General features: G+C 36.5%; 2 protein-coding genes across 4 annotated transcripts in view; one reads left to right on the top strand and one right to left on the bottom strand.

Moving 5' to 3' along the window:
* Positions 1-14,262, top strand: part of FBXO11 (F-box protein 11) — a 115,194-nt gene extending 100,932 nt beyond the window's left edge. For all 3 annotated transcript variants that reach the window (XM_069071655.1, XM_069071656.1, XM_069071654.1), the window contains 12 exons: positions 5,907-6,124; positions 6,801-6,886; positions 7,338-7,432; positions 8,423-8,545; positions 8,635-8,720; positions 9,244-9,320; positions 9,409-9,552; positions 11,135-11,245; positions 11,614-11,721; positions 12,281-12,389; positions 12,780-12,878; positions 12,968-14,262. In XM_069071655.1, coding sequence (XP_068927756.1) covers positions 5,907-6,124; positions 6,801-6,886; positions 7,338-7,432; positions 8,423-8,545; positions 8,635-8,720; positions 9,244-9,320; positions 9,409-9,552; positions 11,135-11,245; positions 11,614-11,721; positions 12,281-12,389; positions 12,780-12,878; positions 12,968-13,097 — 1,386 coding nt within the window. In that variant the 3' untranslated portion in view covers positions 13,098-14,262. The remainder of the gene's footprint in view (positions 1-5,906; positions 6,125-6,800; positions 6,887-7,337; positions 7,433-8,422; positions 8,546-8,634; positions 8,721-9,243; positions 9,321-9,408; positions 9,553-11,134; positions 11,246-11,613; positions 11,722-12,280; positions 12,390-12,779; positions 12,879-12,967) is intronic.
* MSH6 (mutS homolog 6) overlaps positions 14,229-21,693 on the bottom strand; it is a 29,410-nt gene continuing 21,945 nt past the window's right edge. The window contains exons 4-10 of the mRNA XM_069071653.1: positions 18,297-20,832; positions 16,418-16,692; positions 15,506-15,623; positions 15,062-15,151; positions 14,829-14,983; positions 14,527-14,726; positions 14,229-14,392 (exon numbers count right to left, since the gene is read on the bottom strand). Coding sequence (XP_068927754.1) covers positions 14,305-14,392; positions 14,527-14,726; positions 14,829-14,983; positions 15,062-15,151; positions 15,506-15,623; positions 16,418-16,692; positions 18,297-20,832 — 3,462 coding nt within the window. The 3' untranslated portion in view covers positions 14,229-14,304. The remainder of the gene's footprint in view (positions 14,393-14,526; positions 14,727-14,828; positions 14,984-15,061; positions 15,152-15,505; positions 15,624-16,417; positions 16,693-18,296; positions 20,833-21,693) is intronic.

Genomic DNA, 21,693 nt, shown 5'->3' with positions numbered 1-21,693 from the left:
CTATAAAATGTACTCCAAAAAGTCCACCGTAATTTGAAAGAGACTAGTCTAGCCAAATATTTTTTCTCAGACCAGATTTCATTAGTATATGTGATTTCATTAGTATAGGGAAATCCCAGTGAAAACATGGTTTCAGTAAACGTGGATTGATACCTGCTCTGAGGTCTTAGAGAATTGCTTAGGGCATTGAAAGTTAAGTGACTTGCCCAGGGTCACAAAGTCAGTATTTTCCGGAGGTCTGACTTGAACCCAGGTCTTCCCAAACCACCTCTCCCTCCACTAGGCCACAGCTGCCTGTCAGCCCTTCACATGGGAAGAGCAGAATAAATAAGAAATGGTGACATACAGAGACAGCTAAATAAATAAATAGCCCATGGATTTAATGAGTGTGTATTTCTCGTCACATCATGGCAATGTAATGAGACGTCTACTTGTCTCAATGGCATGAATGTTAACCCTGGATTCTTAAAGGCTATGCCAAAAGAGTGCGAGCTCTGGCATTTTTTACCATAATAGAAAAATAACATGTGGTCTCAGCATTAGATTGTTATCCAGGTCAAGCTTAATTAAGTACAGAAAATATTTATCACCAGTAGGCTGACCACTTGGTTTTAAATTCTTTGGCATTGGGAGGCTATGAAACAGAAATACAAAATTGCCCTTGGATCTGTATAGCTCCTTAAACTTCTATGGCAGTGGTGACCATGCCAGAAATGATGCTGTAGAATCTGACAATTTTTAACTCTCCCATAATTTAGCTACTGGTACTCTTAATCTGGTTCAGTAACCAACAACTGAATGTGCTACTGAAGGAAGTGAATTGCATCAATCTTAACATTCTTTCTATAAATAAACCAGATGAAAGTTCCTACTAAACAAAAAGTTGGCTCATAAGTTCTCCTTGGAGGAGCAAATAAAGGAGTTGGTAAAATTTTTGTAGGTTTTTTTTTTTATCATGCATTCAAAAGCATCAAGGACATTTCATAAGACTGTCTTCTCAAATTGAAATGCGTATGATAAGCATTTGCAAAAACACTACCGTGAAAATAATTGCAGCTTGTTCATTTTACACTTTGACAAAGAATAGAAGAAAATTGAAAAATTCTACAAATAATTCAATAAGACCACTAAAAATTAAAATTAAAAATAGAAAATTGATAAATGAAAAGGCCAACACAGTTTTCATAAGGAAATTTAACTTGGGTAAATCAGTTACCAAAATGAGACCACAAGCTGAGGAACTGCTTCTGCCACTAAGTACTTGATTGAGCTTCTTGCCAATCAAAGAGATGTGATAGCCAAGCAAAATATAGGCTTCAAAATGAAAATCATTTGTACAGCATTATGTAATAAGGGTAATGGAAGATTATGAGTAGTGTCAGTTCATAAAATGGCAAGAAGCAATAGGTTAAAAGCAAGTTTATAGAAAGCTTAGTAAGAGACACAACTAAGCCAAATCAACCCCAGGGTCCTTAGTATGATGGTTAGAGCATTCTGATCAGGAGCCTGCTATTCTGTTATTTTAAGCTATGGTCTAGAAATCTAAATCCCATTCTCAGAATACCATCTGCTTAGCCAGCTGTTCAATTCCCAGGGGAATTCATGGATGAAATCAGGAGAGCAGTAAGCAGAAGTAGAAAATATTAGTAAAAAATTCTCTAATAAACTCTTTCCCATCAATTGCAGTCAGGCCATCACATCACATAGTCCATGATATACTACATAATAAAATATAAGTGTCACTAAAGAAAGCAAATATGAAATTAATAGTAAGTATACCTTGCTGGAGATGATACAATTTAGTGGGCATTGAAGGATTAATTGAAATGCTTTGGGGGAAGGAGAGGAATGGACCTTATTACCACCCCAAAAAAAACAACCACTGAAGTCCCATTAACTGGAATGTTTGCTTTCCTGTTTCTGTAAACTCTTGGAGAATAATGCACACACACATCAAAGACACTCTTGATGAGGATATCATAAGGGAACAAAAAGATGACTTTACATAATCTTATATTTACAATCATATAGTAAATTAAAAGGTGTGCAGAATACAAGATCCCACTGTATTTATTTGAAGATATGTAAAAAGCATTTTATTTGGTAGAGTAAAACACCACTTTAAAGTTTTTCCAGTTTTTCCTTTTTGGTTCTTCCATCATCCTTCAAAAGCAAGTCTACTTTCTAGGCAGCTTTTAAGGTTATAAATTTCAGAGAAGGTGCTGATCCACATTGACAGAAGGCTTTCCTTATCCTAATGAAATCATTGATCCAGTTCATCCTGTCCTTACCCAAAAGCAAGACTAGGCAGTAGTAGCTGCTAAGCTTTTGAGAGGGAGAGAGTTCCAGTAGATATCTAGATGCTTGAAAGCTACCCATCATGCCTCTATACCAGGCATTGTAATCTGTTTCCAGAATCTACATTTATTTGCCTTCAAATGAGATATTTGTAAAACACTTTACGTTTTATGTGCCTGGCACATAGGAGGCAATAATAAATGCTTGTTCTCCCAATTAATACCCCTCCCCTTTCTATCTAGGTGATTTATAGTATACTCTGATGACAATTATTTCTCCTACCACTGATCTTCACCCAATATTCTCCACCATGCCCACCATTTCTGATTCCTAGATTTCTTCGCACTTTTTTTTTTTTTTAGCTTTTTGGAGGGGGGGAGGCAGGACAATTGGGGTTTGGTCACACCAGCTAGCTAAGTGTTAAGTGTCTGAGGCCGGATTTGAACTTGGGTCCTCCTGTCTCCAGGGCCAGTGCTGTATTCACTTCATCACCTAGCCACCCCCATACCTTCTTAACATATGAGGCTAAGCACTCTCCTTCCCTCAGTGTCTCCTGTATCTATAAGCTGTTTCTTTCCAGACCCATATTTAAGTTGCTGGTTTTATTTATCCTATCAAGCCTCAGTAATAATGTGTAAGATAAAATTTGCCTCCTTGAGTTAAGACCTATTATTTTAATTTGCTTCTTGCCTAAACTTTATGCATTTGTTCTGTTAACTGTGTGCTTTATTGAATTTTGTCTCTTGTGAATTTTTAGGTATCTCCTTTATAATTTTTTTAAGTTTGTATCTGCTATCTAGCTTGTAGATACACATAGTGTTTGTTCTCCCTTCCCTCTTTGTAGTTTAAAGCTGTTGTGATTAGATTTTTGTTAAGACACTGGGAAAATAGATTCTTAACAGTTATTTGTCAGGTGTACTTTATCCCTAATCAGAAGTGTGGCATTTTTAAATTTTAAGTGATGGTCCAGAAATCTAAATCCCGCTCACAGATACTACCTGCTTATTCGCTTCTCAGTCATGCTAATTTAATATACATGGCTGTAAGTAATGGGGGCACCCCAATCTCTGAATAGTTAAAGTTGCAGATTATCCAAATGGCAATAGAGAGGCGTGTTGTGAGCTTGAATTGGTTTAGCATATTAATGATAAACAGTTGCACAGGGGAATCAAAAGAAAGACTTTATCAGAGTTATTTTTTAAATATGGTTCTAAATTGTAAATTTTTAGGGGAAAAATAAAAGCAGTGTGTAGGTAGAATGTGAAAGTAGCCAATATCTGTGTATCTGGCATTTATTTCATTTATGGACTATAATAAATACCATATCATGTTCAGCACACTTTTTCTGCTTCTGAATTATAGTAAGCAGAGCATCTTGAATGCTTTAATATATTTGAAGTTGATATTACATTTTAATGTTTTCCCAGATTTTTGAAACTAGACTGAAATTTTGGACTATACCTGTGATTTTATTGGTATAGGGAACTCCAGATGAGAAAATTCTGACAGTGCAGATCATCACCTGCACTGAAATGAATAATCTTAAAGAATTACTTTGGGTTACTGAGAGGCTAAGTGATCTACCCAGGATGGCACAGCCAGACAGGTTTCAAAATCTGGTATTGATGATCCTGGGACTGACTTTCCACTATCCATAAAATGCAGCATAGTATGCTAATCTTATTTGGTTTTTGTACTTAAAAACTTACTGTTGTACATAAGATTACTTTACCAATTGGTCCAATTTTTTTTAATGTGTATATTGGGAGAAAGAGACTGCTAGCGATTAAGAAAAAAAAACCTTTTACTTGATTCACTAGCACTAAGAATTTTACATAGAAACATTGTAATATATAACATTTCAATTTGGGGTGGCAAAAACAGTCCTAAGATGGGGATTGAAGGAGGCATTGCCCTCTCCCGTGTACTGAGAAATATGATGAGGATAAGATGCTGAGGGTGGTTTGTAGAGAAGAGACTCAGTTCAGCAGTGTGAATTCAATAGTTACTTATTACATACCTGCTCTTTTCAGAGCATTTGTGCTGGGCTGAACACAGTGCAGCATGAGGGATGACTGTTGGAATTGAACAACTTAAGAAGTCAGAGTATTACTTAACCTCAGTTGCCCTCCAAAAAAGCAAAAAGAAGTCAGAGTAGAGAGTATCTTCCACGTGATTAGGCTTCTATACACTTCTGACTGGGTTTTTTTTTTTCTTTCCATTACGGAAGAGAATAACAGTCTCTCCTAGAAGTCTGCACATTCTTAAGGGGTTTTCTCATTGTTACTGCTAGCAGCAATGAGGAGCACAAATGGGCTAGGTTTGAGCCTGTGCATATTTTCCAATGTAGGCCTCTTTTTTTCCCTATAGAAAATGTCAAAAGCACACATGAATGTGATTATATCTTTGGATACATGAACTAAAATAAAAGTTGACTTTGTTGCATGACTTTGTTGCAACCAGATTTAGCCTGTTGTATTTTTTTCCCCAAGAGCTCTGAGATGTAGAGTTGGACAGTGATACTGCCTTCAGTGGGAGTAGGACCAGGAGCTATGATGAAAAGAAAGGAATAGCTTTAGAATTTAATTTACTCTTTAAGTAATTTTCCCTTTTACATTCTTCAGCTTCTTTGCAAAAATGGGGAAACCTGAATGTGAGACATTGCATATTGCTGAACTCTTTACCCTCCCTGTTTTTATTGATTATATTATGTGTGTGGAAGGGATGTAATTTAAAAGTATCAGTAAAAATTTACTTAAAAAAATAAGAATTTACCCTCTCATCCAACAAATCTTAATAAGTGCTTTTTATGTACTACAAAGCATTCTGATAGGTGCTGGGTAATTTTTTTTTTCCGGCGGAATGGTGGGTGACCTTTGATTTTATAGGTATAAGTAAATAAGGTGAAGTAATTCCTAACACTGATCTACTGGAGTATGAAGTTTTTTTTTTAAAGAATTGACTGAGGCATCGAGAGGTTAAGTGATTTATTTATCCAGCACTGTGAAAGAAAAGGTGCTGCTTGCTGTCAGAAGGACAGGGTTTTTATTCAACTCCTCCCTCAGCTATTTACTATCATTTTGACCAGCCAGATCACTTAACTTCTCTTGAGATGATTTCCTCATCTATAAAATTTGGGCTACAGTAGCACTTAACCTCACAAGATTGCTGTGAGGATCAAAAAGAGGTATCTGTAAAAATAAGAGACATATATAAATATCAGCTGAGTTATTTATTACAAGTCAGTATGTGTCACATGGGATTGGAACCTGGGTGTTCCAGGCTGAAGGGTTGGCTTTCCTATCTGTTGTGCTGGGTCCCTGCGTTCAAGGAGTTTACAATCTAAGCTTCCTTTTGCTTCCCTTACAATACTATTGGTCATGAAGTCATGGCACCATCACTCTTAAGTAATAAAAGGGACCAACTTTGAGCCACCAGACTGCCAGCTATTGTTTGTATGTGAATGGACTTGGCCATAATATGTTAATAACTATATGCTCGTGATTAGGAGTTTTGAATTTTCAAAAGAGAACTTAGAATGATTAAATAGCTCCATTCATTTTAGAAAATAGCTTTTACATAAGTAATTAATTTTTCTCTGTTTGCAGGGTTACTTTGAAAGCTGTAACATACACAGGAACAGGATAGCAGGCTTTGAAGTGAAAGCCTATGCTAACCCTACAGTAGTTCGATGTGAAATCCACCATGGTCAGACTGGAGGCATTTATGTCCACGAGAAAGGAAGAGGACAATTCATAGAGAATAAAATCTATGCAAATAATTTTGCAGGCGTATGGATTACCTCAAATAGTGACCCAACAATAAGGTATCTACATTAATATCTGTACATCTATATTAATGGGTGGAAATAACTTTAGGAAAACCATTCACTATGGGATTGTTATGGAAAATTGGGAGATATGTTGACTGTTATATTTTACATAATTTACAAATGTAATGTGACAGAAGTGCTACTACTGAAACCTTGTATGCATAATATCATATCTGAATTCATAAATTTTATGTACATATACATACATGTACATATGTTACTTACATAGATGTTTTAAGCCATAATATTTCCAAAAGCAACTTCCTTTTAGGGAATTTGTCACTAGCCTATAATTTTCAGTTCCTGAGACAGTGATGAAGCTGGCCTCTAGTCAAATTTTGCACATCTGTTACTGTATATTTCATACTTTGTGCTGCCCTCTTTGGCCACAGGAAGGAATAGGAGTAGCACAAGGCTTTCTGGCTACATGTGTATAGCAAAAATCTTATCTGGTCCAAAAACATAGTTTAGACTTTCCACTTTGCCTTATAAAAAAATTAGTCTAACATTGCTGGTATCATTAGTCTCACAAATTGTTAGGATTCAAAAAAATTCTACACCTGTAAAGATAAATAGAAAAGGACTTTCCCATTGTCATTTGATTATGAAAAAGAATTAGCAAATAAACATTATATGTACATCCATACAAATGCATTTATTTTAATTACAGGGGGAATTCAATATTTAATGGAAATCAAGGAGGAGTTTATATCTTTGGTGATGGAAGAGGCCTTATTGAAGGAAATGATATTTATGGTAAGCCGGTAGTTTTTTTGTTTCATAAAATCAGGGCAGGGCAGAAGGAATTTCAAATCTATATGATTTTTAAAGATTCTGCAAAAAACAATTCCAAGACTTTCCTTGGCAAATCCATTCCAGTGTTTCCATCAGGAAATTCTTTTTTCCAGTGTGTAATTTGAGTCCTTTATGCTGTAATGTTGAATACTTTATTTACATAGAGAGAACTATTTATCGTGTTCCTGTGCTAAACTTTTATCCCTCAGCTTTCTTTTCTGCAGTCCAGTCCCAGTTGTGTGAGCTTGGTTTCTTATAGCTCTCATACTTTAGCCCTAATTGTTTTGGGGATTTTCTTCTTGAACTTCTTCTTTAAGAATCTAATCAACGCTAAATACAATAGGAAAATTATTTTATAGTTCATTTATACTGATTCCCAGATTTTTTTTAACATCATAACATTTTCCAACAGGTAATGCTTTAGCAGGAATTCAGATCAGAACAAATAGTTGTCCCATTGTTCGACATAACAAAATCCATGACGGTCAGCATGGTGGGATTTATGTGGTGAGTTACTGAATATAATTCTATAAACTAAATATAAGATAAGGGAACTGTTCTTTTAACATTTGATTATAGGTTCCTTGAGGGCAAGGATTGCCCACTTCAGCTTAAAATCTTTGTAGAAGATACTTTACAAAATTTTTAAAAATTAATTAAAATATTTTCTCCCTTTGATTTTAGAGATAAGGAAATTTATTCTGTACTTAATAGGTTTATCAAATAGAAGATAATCTTCAGCAACCTTTCACGGAGCAGTTGGTTGTATATGTAGAAATCTGAGATAAGGCAGATAACTTTTTTGTCCTAGAATTCTGTCACAGTTGCCTTTTACCTGCTTTGCTTTTATTTTCTTTTTCCCCAGAAAGGAAATACTAAATCCAGTTTTGATGTTCAAATGTAATTGAGCAACTTGTTACTAGTCAAAAAATGTTTGACTTTTATCATTGTTTCTTTGGCACCTGTTTAACTCCAGACTAAAATATTCTATTAATTCAACCAACACATGAGTGCTTAATAATGTTTTTGAGGAACTTTAAGATAGCCAAAAAAAACTGAAAAACATCTTATCTCAAGGAGCTTATAATCTAGTAGACATAGAAGAGATTTGAGAAGTGAGTACTCAATGAATTAAGATGTGGCTAATTTTAATTATAGTGCTAAAAGTGAACAATCTTTGATAAGGATGAAAATTCTTCCATAGCTTAAGATCTTAAAATGCATAGATATTTTGTGAAAATACAGTATCGATTTAAGGCAAAGGACAAGTTCCACTGCCGAGATAAAATTCAAGACTGATTCAAGGCTTGGAAGCATAAAACAGTATTAACAGTACAATTGTCGTTGGTATCTGGAACTCAAGTGGATGATACAAAAGCAATGATGAATGGTGTGGTCTTTGTTTCTCTGCCAAGATAAAAATCATGTCATTTTTAAATCTCCTAAACAATTATTTATGTCTATGGATGGGCTTTAATATAAATGACTTTTATTTAGCATGAAAAAGGACAAGGTGTGATAGAAGAAAATGAAGTTTACAGTAATACTCTGGCTGGAGTTTGGGTGACAACAGGAAGTACTCCAGTGTTGAGGAGAAACAGAATACACAGTGGCAAGCAGGTAGGATATTTTTTTCCCAGTAAGTGGGATGGGAAATATTTTAAGCATTTTTCTGTTTCTTTGACATAAAATTTTTCTTTTTAATATAGGTTGGTGTTTACTTTTATGACAATGGACATGGAGTGCTAGAGGACAATGACATCTATAATCATATGTACTCAGGAGTTCAAATAAGGTAAAAAAAACTGGATTTTTTTCCCCTTTTTGTTTTGGGGACAGTAGAGGAAGTAAAGAACTTCTATATTATATAATTCCAAATCCTCTTCCTTAACTTTAAGAACTAAAAGTTTTGGTAGAAACTCCCTTTTTGTCTGGAGTCCCCACTGGTTTATGCCACATGTGCAAAAGGTGACACAAAAATTAGTTGCTGCTCTTTATACTTTAGTAATATTTAAGGACTGTCTGTATATAAAGGAGGAGGTTCTCCGGAGTGCTAAAAATGGAGAAAGTTATAATTCTGACAGACCATTCTGAAAAACTTTTTTACCTCTCCAGTAGATTATTTCATTATCCAGTTATATGTTTATAGGGAGTTTTATTTATAGTTTCTGAAAAAATTCATTATCAAGAATTCTTAGATTTTAGTTTATTTGTATGTTATAAAGTGCAATAAATGTGGCTGATTAGCTAAAAAAGTGTAACTTTATTCCTAATAAAAACTTTCTGCACTTAAATTGTATTTTGTGTTTTATCCATAGAACTGGAAGCAACCCTAAAATTAGGCGGAACAAGATCTGGGGAGGCCAGAATGGTGGAATTCTAGTTTATAACTCTGGTAGGTTCATTCACTTACTTCTTTTCTCAGGGTTAATAATACTTTTAACACTGCCCCAGTAGCAAAATTTCAATGTTTATTTCTTTAGGTCTAGGCTGCATAGAAGACAATGAAATTTTTGATAATGCAATGGCTGGGGTTTGGATTAAGACAGATAGTAATCCTACACTAAGAAGAAATAAAATACATGATGGAAGAGATGGAGGCATCTGTATATTTAATGGAGGCCGAGGTAGGTTTTCATTTAAAATGTTTATTGTGCTTCTGTATTTATACAGATTGTCTGGTTACGGAAGGGGTACAGGTACCCGTGATCAGAACTCTTTATCAGTCATCTCTTGCTTAGATTATGGCAGTAGCCCACTAATTGATCTCCCTTTACCCATGTTTTCCCTTTTCCATTCTCTCCTCCACACAGCTTGATCTTCTTTAATCAGAGCTTGCCCCTCTGCATAAGAATCAAACAGACTCATCCGTTTAGCTTTTAAAACCCTTTCAGTTTAGCTCCAGTATACTTCTAGGCATTGCACATTGTTACACTGTCATGCCCTTGGCAGTCTAACCAAACTGCTTTGCCTGCTATGGCTAGTGCGCAGCATTCCTTCTCTTGGACCTTCTACCTTTGCCCAAACCTTTGTCTCATAGAATCTCTGATTTCCTTTCAAGCTCAGCTTAAGTATTACCTCCTACATAAGGTATTTCCTAATCCTTCCTCCAGCTTTGTTGTGTTTACTCTTCTGTATCAGTGTTGTTTCCTCCTAATAGAATGTGAGCTTGCAGAGGGCAAACACTGGGGGTTGGTATCCAGTGTCTAGTCTATAGGTGCTTAATGATTGAGTGAAATAAGATCATAAATCTATTGATCAATATTGTGTCATGAAGCATTTTAGTGAAATTGATTCTAGATCTTTAAGGCTATCCAAGGTCTTTGTTCCTGAAAATTTGACCTGTATCATCCATTTTTATCTGTAGCCTACCTTTTCTGCTAAAATTTGCAATGAGACATTTCATAGTACCAAAATTTAACTCCAAACTCCATGACTACTTTCTGCATTAGAATTTGCTCCTATACAGAGGGTAAATATATAGAAATATTTTTTGCATTAAGGTATTGCTTTCACAGTCCACTCACCATAAAGTGTTGGGAGTGTGGTGCTAATGAGACCACTTCCAGTAATAGTGAGGCAAGTTAGCCAGCTTTTTTGTCAAATAGTTGCAGCCTACAACCCCCCAGTCTCATGCTTGATTTTGCCTTTGTTCAGATCTATGTATTCATTGGTGTATTCACTGTCAAAGGGGAACTAGGATCTGCAGTTTCTTTGTAGCATCTTATAATTACCTGAAGTAATTTAGTGAGTTGAGTTGCACTCACTCTGGATTAAAGCTAACCTTGTCTTTCAAACTAGCCAGACCAGCGTTACTCTCTACTACAGTGCTGTCTCACAATTCATAGGGAGAACTCAGCTCAGGCTCTTTGCTCCTCTGTAAAACAAAGGACTGTGCTTCTAGTCCTAATGTTCTTCCATGTAGATAGTACTAAATCCTAACCTAAAAGAATTTCAAGCTCAAGCATTTATCTCAAGATACGGTCAGTACTTCCATTGACAAAAATCACAACTTCTCCATATCATCTTGCCCTTTGTAATGCATGGCACAATTCCCATACATCCTGGATATTCTTTGGTTAACTTGAGAACTAGTTTCTCACTTGAGATTGTCCATCTCTTTCTCATCCTAGATTTCCCCAAAGTTTGTATGCCTCTTGATTTTGTATCCAAGTTTTTATTAACAAATATCTGGGCATTATATTATAGGTCTCCTTGAAGAGAATGATATTTTCAGAAATGCTCAAGCTGGTGTCCTCATCAGCACAAATAGTCATCCAGTCTTAAGGAAAAACAGAATATTTGATGGATTTGCTGCAGGTTTGTATTCGTAAAACCATGAAGCCATATATAGTTCATCTTTAACCTTTAAGGCTTGACCTCTAATTTAGAGGTCATATATAAAGCAATAAACCAATGCTTTGTTAAACAAAGTTTAGTCAAATTTTAAATAGTTTGCTTTTGTCTGATTATCTTAGTTGTTAATATCATTTATCCTTTGGTGACTTGCACAATGAATGTAGAGTAATTTTACTATTATCCCTTATTGTGTAGCCTATCACCAAAGATGATACATTTCCCTTGTGTGCATAAACACTAGCCATTGAATTTCTTTGCCTTGTAATATATTTTATATTAAACATAATTTTTATTAAGGTCACTCAAACAAGCACTTTTAACTTCTTCAGGTATTGAAATTACAAATCATGCAACTGCAACACTAGAAGGCAATCAGATTTTTAACAACCGGTTTGGAGGTTTATTTCTAGCATCTGGTGTTAATGTAACGATGAAAGGTATGTTGGAGTCTCTATTTGCACAGTCACTAAATATCCTCTGATATATGATGAAATCATTTTCTCGTAGGAACTAATTTTAAGGAACTAAGGTAGTTGCCTCAGATTTTTTTTCTTTTAGAAGTATTACATTAAAATTAATCTTGAAAGTCTTTATCCTGTTTACTTAAGAGACTTATGATTTTGAGATGAGTATGCCCTTTGACAGATTATAATCTACACAGCATAGTAAATGGTCTTTTGAATGCTAGTATAGCCAAAAAATTCAGCACCCTTCAAACTAATATGGTAATGAGCATGTCCAAGGTTAACTACACTGATCCTCAGACAACCATGCATCACCGGCACTCAAATCCAAGTAGATATATATAGACATGTAAATGAAATAAATATCTAAGAGTAAGACTGCTAGGGAAACAGCAGAAAAGGCTTTATAATTTTATTAAGTGGCATTTTGCTGACATAGCCCTAAATGGGACTTGGTGGAAATTTAAAAAGTACTTGTTTTAACTAACCAAAATCTACCTGTGAAAAATTCTGTTTTTTTCTTTTATTGCAGATAACAAAATAATGAACAACCAAGATGCCATAGAAAAGGCTGTTAGTAGAGGCCAATGCTTATATAAAATATCAAGCTATACCAGCTATCCCATGCATGACTTCTACAGGTATTTCCAAATTATTTGTGTTCTGGAAGCAAAGTAATCTGAATTTCCCAGACTGGGTCCGTCTCACTCCACACCTTCAGTGGGGTCATCAGCGATCCCCCTCCAACTAGACTAGAAAATTGTTCTTGTTCATTTCACCTGGAAATGATCAAACAGGTCTGGTCTGACTGTGCTAAATCAGTTCGGGCCTCCTAATCTAGTTTATGTCACCATTCTCCCGCAGTGACTCTGTACTGGGCAGGAAGAGTCTACAGCAACGTCTTTGCATTATCCCATTTTCTGAATTAAGAATTTAGCCTGGAGTAAACAGAGCTTTATTCAGTAATAAAAGGTGAATCTAATTTCTCTGTATCCGTGACTAATTTGTACTTACTATTTAATGCTTTTTAGATGCCATACTTGTAACACCACAGATCGTAATGCCATATGTGTGAACTGCATTAAGAAGTGCCATCAGGGACATGATGTAGAGTTTATTAGACATGATAGGTATGTAAACCTACATAAAAAACATTATTATATAATTAGGACCTTTTTCTTCACATGCTAATGCTAATAATGGTTTTGTCATTTTCTAGGTTTTTCTGTGACTGTGGTGCTGGGACACTGTCTAACCCCTGTACATTAGCCGGCGAGCCTACACACGATACAGATACACTATATGACTCTGCTCCACCTATAGAATCTAATACGTTGCAGCACAACTGAATTCCTTCTCTAAGGAGAGTTCTGCCATTCTAACTTAAAAAACTTTTGGAGGAAGATACTTGCCCATTTCTGCAGGAATAGACTGTAAAATGGATGTGTAAGGTGTTGACACTATGAAGCTCAACCTACCAAAAAGAAAGTGGCAATATATTGACTCAGGATCACAGAACTGGGTGTTTTAGCATTACTGTGTAAAGACTTTTTGAAGGGACAGAAGTGAAGAACATAAGCTGCAATTTTGTACAGATACCAACTTCTGTAAAGCTGGTGTTTTTACAACTAGCATTGAACGCAGTCCACTTTGCAGTAGTACTATTCAGTAGACAGGCAGCATTGTTGCTGCTTTTATGGACATGGGTACCAATTGCTTTTGTAATATGGTAAAAAAAAAAAAATGTGAGCTAGCACTTCTGCATTTTTGATTTTTTTAACATGTATTCAGATTGAGATATGATTTTAATGCTTTAATCTCATGTAGTTTGTTTTTAATTTCAAGCAAAATTGTACTTGAATGTGTCCCATTTTGTTAGCACACCTAGACTTGCTGTAACTGTACTCATGTCCCAGTATGTACGTTCTTTCTATGAAAGAGAAAACACTAATCTTAAATTATATCCAGCAATGTTTCTGGTATCCTTTAAGAAAGTTAATTTCCTTCCCTTCCCTCTCCCAGCAGCAATCAAATCACCCCTACAAAAAGTGAGTGTTTTAATGAGACTTCCTAGGAAGGGATGCACTGTAAAACAAAGTATTCTTGTAACTAATTTTGTGAAAGGTAAAGCTACTATGTTTTAAAGTACACTTTAGAAAGTCTCCTCAAAACAGTCCTGTATTTAATCTGTTCATAGTTTTTTTTTGAACAGTCTAGATATAACTGCTGGAAATTAAAACAATTTCCTGCTCTAATGAAGCTGAGACAAGTATATATATACAGCCCTATACAGTTTCATAGCTTCCCCTCCCCCCCATTTATGTGTATTGGTGACAGTGGGTAATCAAACAGCCTGAAAGTATATGCATGTACCATAACATCTAGACTTAATATATTGTGAAGTATTCAATAACCATTATGTAGAGGGTAGGTAAGAATTAAAAGGGTTTAATTTCCTAGGAAAGAAAATGGAAAAATGGTCATTTTTAAAAAATAAAGTTTATTAGATCATAATGTTGTCTGAATTTTACCACCTTTGTCAGAAATCACTGAAGCTTATATTTCCTTGATCAGAGTCAACAACTTGCGAACAGCCTGGACATCTGCAGCTGAATTTTCATTTTCAAGAGCTAGGCAAACTTCCCTAAAAACAAAAGGACAAAAACAAGTTAGCTTCTTTTAATTTTCCTCTAGCAATCCCTATTTTTTCCCCCATTATGCCTGTCCAAGTTCTTACTATATGTACATATCCAAAGAATATTTATATGATTAACCTACCGAAATAGTCTCAATGATTGGGTCATCTTCTCAAATTCGTTTGCTTTCCTATGGCCTTTCTGAATAATCTCTTCAGGAAGACAGGCAAGCCTTGCTGCATTGAATCCATAGCTTTTAGGGCAAGCACCTTTAGTAAATTTATAGAGGAAAGTAATGGTTTCCTGGCTTGGGTCTTCACATTCATTTTCAACCATGCATGCCTAAAAGGGTATAACATTTATCATGACTTGATTATCTGTATTTTTGGAGGTACCAAGCTGTTTCCCAAACTGTAAGTCCCCCTTTAAGCAACAGTTACATACCATGTGTCCTAGGCACACAGCAACATTTTGGGAGTAATCCTCTACTAATGAATGGTAGTGTGTAGAAAATAAAGTACGACACTTTATGGTCTCGGCAAGTTCTTTAACAACTGCATTTGCTATAGCTGTACCATCAAAAGTTGCAGTGCCTCTACCTACAAGAATTAAGAAGGATCACAAACTACTCTCTTTTGCTTAGTCTCCCCTCTCCACTTCCAAATCTTAGATTTTACCTAGTTCATCCATGAGCACCAAGGAATGTTCTGTTGCATGCTGTAGTATGCTGGCAGTCTCATTCATTTCAACAAAAAAGGTACTTTCACCTGACATGCAAAAATGTTGACAATGGTCATTCAGTAGGATCAAGGCCAAACTAAAACAATCATAAGCTCAAGACATATGTAGTGGTAATGTCCAAATTCTTACAATGAAATATCCCCCTTTTAAAACAAGTCCAGCCTTTTACTTGAATTCCAGTAATCATTTTGTACTACCTTTCTGAGCAGCCCATTGCACTACTGCATGTAGTCCTAATTGTCAGGAAGATTCCTTTTCCACAATCTACTTGCCTGTAAATTCCTTTCCTTCACTTTAAAACCTATTTACACAACAATACAACTACATTTGTGTATATACATATGTAAGACAGACCAATATAACAAGACAGACTAACTTACCTGACATTATTCTGTCTGAAGCACCTAATCTAGTAAACACTCTATCAACTGGGGTGAAACTACAAACTTCAGCAGGAACATAACAGCCCATCTGAGCCATTATAACCAAAAGACCAGCCTGTGAACATTCAAAACAAAACAAAAAAACCCAATGTTATTAGCCAAGAAACAAATTTGTCATATGTTTAACTGGAAAACATCATGGAACCTTCTATATCACTTGTTAAAAAATGATTTGTCCTAGATCAGAGGTATTAGACCTCCTTACTCCCAATACGATTCTCTGTTCAAATATGCTCCAAAGACTGAACTGTGTTCTTCTACAGCACCTTCTCAAAGAACATGTGATTCACCTACCAAAATGTCTTTGTAAAAAAAAAAAAGCTATCTTAATGACTGTTCTCTATGCCCATTTTAAGGTACAGCCTGTTTTTCTTCACTTTAATGAAGCCACAATAAAAACTGGAAATTAATTTCCCATGGCTCCTAGAAAAGGAGCTCTCTATAGCAAAAAGTATGCTCTAGTGAAAAAAAAAATTTTGTAGGTTGTTAATGATTAAAACAGATTTGCTTTTTAATTAATATTCAGTGTTTAGAGACTACTTTTAAAAGTAGAGGAGAGGTTTAAGTACATAAGGGATCCCAAAATAGTTTAACGACACACTAAAAAATTGTTATTTATTCACTTCAGTCATGCCTGATTCTTCAAGACCCCATTTGGGGTTTGATATCCTTCTCCAGCTCATTTTACAGATGAGAAAACTGAGGCTAACAAGGTAAAACGATTTGCCCAAGGTCACAACAGCTAGTTAGTGTCTGAGACAAGATCTGAACTCTGGTCTTCCTGACTTCAGGTCCAGGGGTCTCCCTACTGTGCCACCTAACTGCCCTGGAAAAATATAGATCAATTACCTGTCTCATGAGGGTTGATTTGCCCCCCATATTTGGTCCAGTAACCAGCACACAAAAAGCATCCCAGGTACTATTTTCCGAATCTTCTTCCTTACAGCCTATCATAATGTCATTAGGAATAAAGTCATCACCAAAAAAATTATTTGTAATGCATGGATGTCGCGATCCTTTTAGCTTTAAGAAGGGTTGAGTATCCTCATCTGGTACTAGGATTACTGGACGACACATGTGACCATCACCACCTCGACTATAGTTAGCCAAGCATAATAAGACATCTATTAAAAAGAAAAAGAAAAATGGTAAAAAAGCATGAGCTCTAATTAAAGACTGACTAAAGGAACTAATACACTCAAGTTGAAGCTAGCAAAGACAATCTAAATATAACTTGGCCCCCTCACTTGAAAAAGTTTTTATTAGCATATGTATAAAACTAATAGAAATATAATTGACATAATTTCTAGAAAATAAAAGCAGTGTAAATTCTATTTACAAGTGAGAGGGATATTCCTTGAACCTAATAGCTCTCACAGATAGGGCTCAAAAAAATACTTGTGTAAATGGCTAGATCATTTCATCCAAAAAATTTCTGGGAGGGAGATCAGTCAAGAATGCATAGGTCATTCAATAACCTCTTATCTAAAATCGTAACTGACACTTGATACAGAAGAAACAAGAAATGACATGACAAAATGATAGTACAAGCTGGTGGCCTAGAGATACAGAATGAGAAGTGTAAAGTCTGACAATGGTGATTCCTTAATTGTATGCTTCTTTTATGACAGTCTTCTAGTGCAATAAAAATTGAAGTTATTAGGAAGTGACATTTTAATCTTTTTTAAATATTTAAAGATTCAGAAGACTGGGGAAGAATTATTGAAAGAATATATCTTAACAGCCTTTAGAAGGAAAACAGAAAACATAGCCCTTAGTGTCAAGGAAGAATTGGTTCTGTTCCAGTTCTGCCTTTTGAGTCTTGGTCACTTAAATCTAAGCTTAGTCTAAGGACTTAAAAATAAATTTAAAAAATTATATAAATAAGTTACAATCTAGACAGTTTCTCAGGATTGGGACAAATACAAAAGAAAAAAGGAGGCAGAGAGTAAATTATAGATTCATACAGATAAACATTCTCAAGATAAAATTAACTATATAAGACAGGGTTCTAGAGCTAGAAAGTTCTAGAAGCTAGTAGTTCAGTGATCATCTGAGTGGAGGTTGAGTGTCCAAGGTCCCACAGCTAATTAAGAGAGAGCACTAAGACTAGAAGTCAGGTCTTCCAACTCCCAGTCTTTTCATGACACCATGATCCAGTGACAGAAAAATAGTAAAGGGAAGACAAAAAGCAAAAATGAATGAAGACATGATTGCTTACTAAAAATTCCTTGATTTCATATTTCAAAGGATTTGGAGAAATGTGGGTCATAACCACTCTGGAACAAAGGATTTATAAAGGAAATTGCCTTTTGGTTGTTTCAAGTGCTCAATTTAGGTTGGTACAAGTAAATTTTCCATGGTACTTTACACAACTATCATAGATGGAATACTTCCTGTCTAGAAGAGGGCTGCTATGCATTTGACAAAATCTACTGCTAGTATCTGTGAAGCTTAAATGACAGGTAAAAACAAGTGTCTAAGACTAAAGCTAGTTAATTATTAGTGTCACAATCTCATTCTCAACAGCAAATGATTGTGTCTGACACCACACTGTGAGCTCCTCAAAGTCATGGGCTATCTCTTGCCTTTTTGTATCTGTAGTGCTTTAGCACAGTGCCTGGTACATAGTAGGCACTTAATAATTGTTTGCTGACCAACAGTATCACAAATATTAACTTAGAAGACAATTGTACTTCCCCTGGCCTGAAAAGAAAGGCAGTCTTACCAAACACAGCAATGCACTCCACAGCAGTCTGCCAGTCCCTATAATTTTTATCAAAATTAAAGAAGAGCCTCCTCATACAGTCCTTCAGCGATACATCTCTCCGTTCTTCAGCATTCATCAGATCAGCAAGCTTTTTCTCAATGTCCTTCGTCCAGTACCGTTTACAGCCCTTCTTGGTGGACTTTAGTTCATATTCCCCTGGCAAATCATGCAAGGTGAAACTTTCTGGAATTTCCAATTGGTAGCGATTTTTGCCGACACCCCAGTAGACTATGGACCTACAGCCAATCCGTTTGCGTTGTTTCTCTAAATAGTCTAAGAGGCTCTGCTCATTGTCCTTTATGTCAACCAATGCTTGGTCATAATCAGAGTCAAATCCCGTTTTGGGAGTAATTATTCCAGTCTTTCGAGCTTTTTCATGGTCAAAGGCTGTATCCCATCGGTTCAATTCTGTGGTCAATTCAGGGAAACAACCCCCTGAATTCTGGGTCCGGAGTGTAATTACTTGCTTAAGGATTTTAGACTTGAAATTATCTACCACTTCTTCCATAATCCCAATAATTTTGCACATCACTTTGAATCCTTCCAGGGCAGACAAGAAATCAACTATCTTTTTTTTGCTGTAAGTGGTTTCTTCATACATTATAGCTCTGCTGTCTGGGTGCTTCTGACTCTTCAGTGGAGAGCCAACACTATGAATCTTGTTCAACAACCTCTCAAGGTCTGGAAGTTTCTTCAGGAGGTCAACTACTTCACTAATCTTGTCAGGCACAGCCATGAGATCTTCCATTGCATCTAAACGGTCATTGATTGAGGATGGGTTACAAAGTGGAGCACATAGCCACTGTTTCAGGAGCCGTTTCCCGAAGGGAGTACAACAAGTATCAATCCTCTCTAACACTGTTCCTTCAGTGGAGCCATTTACTGCATTCTGTAGAATCTCCAGGTTACTTAGGGTCACAGCATCAAGCACCATTCGACAATCTCTCTTAGCAAAGATAGCACCAGGCTTCACAGCTTTCACCATATCAGCATCAACAGGAGTGTATTCTTCAAAGTTGGCCATAGACAAAAGCTCATAATCTATAAGGCATTTTTTGAGGTAGAAGACACAGCCACCCAGAGCAGACAATGCCAGTTCACTCTTCTCATTAGGCGTTAAGCCAATGGTGTCAGATTCTGATGTCATGCTTTTAAGCACAGGGGGTAACACTACCCCATCTGCCACATTTAGTTTTTCTTTAAAGTATCCTTCTTCAAGGAGTGTTCGCAAGGTTTTAGCTGCATCCCAAAACTGGGAGCCTGGTGTCAAACTTTCCTGAATGGATGAAGATAAAGAACCCTTCAAGACCTTCCTTGTTTCAGCAGAGAGATTTCCTTTCTCAAATAGTATTTGTGCAGGAGTATAATGTGCCACCAGAGTCCTAAATCGGGAGCAATGACGGTCATCTGAAAATTGACCCATGTAAAACTTGCCCACAGAGGTGTCAATAAAGCAAACACCATACAAACGCATGTGACCAGAAGCTTCCTCCTCTTTTTCTTTGACACATAACAGATATTTACTGTTGCTTTCAGAAGGTTCACCATCCAGTACACTGTAAGTCTGTGTTCCCTTGGTAATAATTCTGCAAATCTCTCTCCGTACCACCCTATCAAATCTGGATATATGAGCCAACTTTCGGCAGCGAGCTTCCATCATCTCAGGGGTCTCTGTCTGCTCAACTCGAGCAACTTTGTAACCCTTCTGAACTAAGGAATCGGAGTATCTACCAAATGCAATTTCTGGGAAACCTGAATGGGCCCAATTGCCTTTCATAAACACTAGCCCCAGCTCATTGACTCCAATGATCGCATCCATGTGGTAAAGCTCATAGAACTTCCCCACTTTATAGAAGATTACTAGGTCGAAGTTCTGAGACTTGATTTGCCACCACCTTCTCATTCCTGGAGTACAGGTGTTAAGGAAATCCTCAGGGATGTGGACAGTATTTGGGTCATAATCAGGATGATCTGACCGCCTCCTGCATGCATCTTTCCTCTTTCCCTCCTTTAACCATTCCAGTGTTTCATGGTACCACTGAGCAGAGCCACAGTTCCCATCACCACCTCCACTAACTTGGGCTTGGGACTCAAAGTTCTGTGGAGCAGAGAAAGCACTCAATGTGTTCTTAGTTTCTGAGGAAACTCCTCCTACTCGTTTGGGTACATTAGAAGTACAAGCTCCCAAGCTTTTCTTCTTGTGGGAGCTATTCGCAGCAGTTCCCCTCTTCCGTTTTGGGGTAGCTTTGACAGGACTGTCCATGTCACTATCACTTTCACCCATTCCACTGCTTGCTTCATCACTGCTCCCTTCTTCCTTGGTATCTGGTTTAAACTCTACATCAGAGCCACCAATGTCACTCTCTGAGTCTGAAACAACTCTCCGTTTTTTGTTCCGTGCTGTGCTGCGCTTGGCCATCTGCCTCTTGGGTCTTACTTCCTCTTCACTCTCTAGATCTTCTCCACTATTATCTGATGCAGAAGCTACAGCCACCTGTCAGAAAGGAGAGACTATTTAAAAACAAAATAAAACTTGGTGCATTAAATACACACACAATATATACAGACATATATATAGGTATGTATTAAGGGTATTGGGGTGGGATATAATTTCAATTCTACTAAAAGGTAATATGCAAAAAAACACTAGAAGAATTACAAACACCTTCCTGTCCTACCCCGCTAGCCTCCATTTTCTATGTTTCTACATATATTAAAATGCCATAAAATTGGAATGTTTTTACCCCATGCATGTGTGTTCAGAGTCACCTGTTGCTATTTTTTCTTTCATTTTGTTTCTACAACTGGCCATAACTAAGAATTTAAATGTTTTAAAAATTACGATTCTTACAGCATGATGGTCTCTGCCCCCCAGGACTTGTAAACCAGACAAAGAATTTAATATATATACACAGCTATGTGGAGTACATAATAGACAATGACTGGGAGTCAAGAAACATGATTTCCCGTCTTAGTTTTGTCACTAAATAACTAAAACAGACTTGGGCAAGTCACACTCTGTGGGACTCAGTTTATCTCATCTATAAAACAAAGGCACAGGGATTGGCCCTGTGATTTCATTAGTACCATGATCTCATAAATAAGAAAACTCTTTCCACCAATGTAGATGGCACCTTTTCTGAATCTTGTGGTCTAAGAGAATTCCCGAAAGCACTGAGATGTTAAGTGACTTGCCCAAGGTTGCACAGCCAATATGAGTCAGAGGAAGGAACTTAAACTTGGTTTTTTTTTTTAATTTATTTTTCGTTTACAACATTCATTTCCACAAGATTTTGAGTTGCAAATTTTCTCCCCATCCCCCCACCCCAAGATAGCAAGCTACTGAATACCCCTT

This window comes from Petaurus breviceps, unplaced genomic scaffold (assembly GCF_028583685.1).
Source record: "Petaurus breviceps papuanus isolate PSGF00001 unplaced genomic scaffold, PetGlider_PUasm1.0 90842, whole genome shotgun sequence".
In the NCBI taxonomy this organism is placed as follows: Eukaryota; Metazoa; Chordata; class Mammalia; order Diprotodontia; family Petauridae; genus Petaurus; species Petaurus breviceps.
The sequence above is the reverse complement of the archived record's forward strand: the minus strand, read 5'-3'. Positions and strand labels throughout refer to the sequence as shown.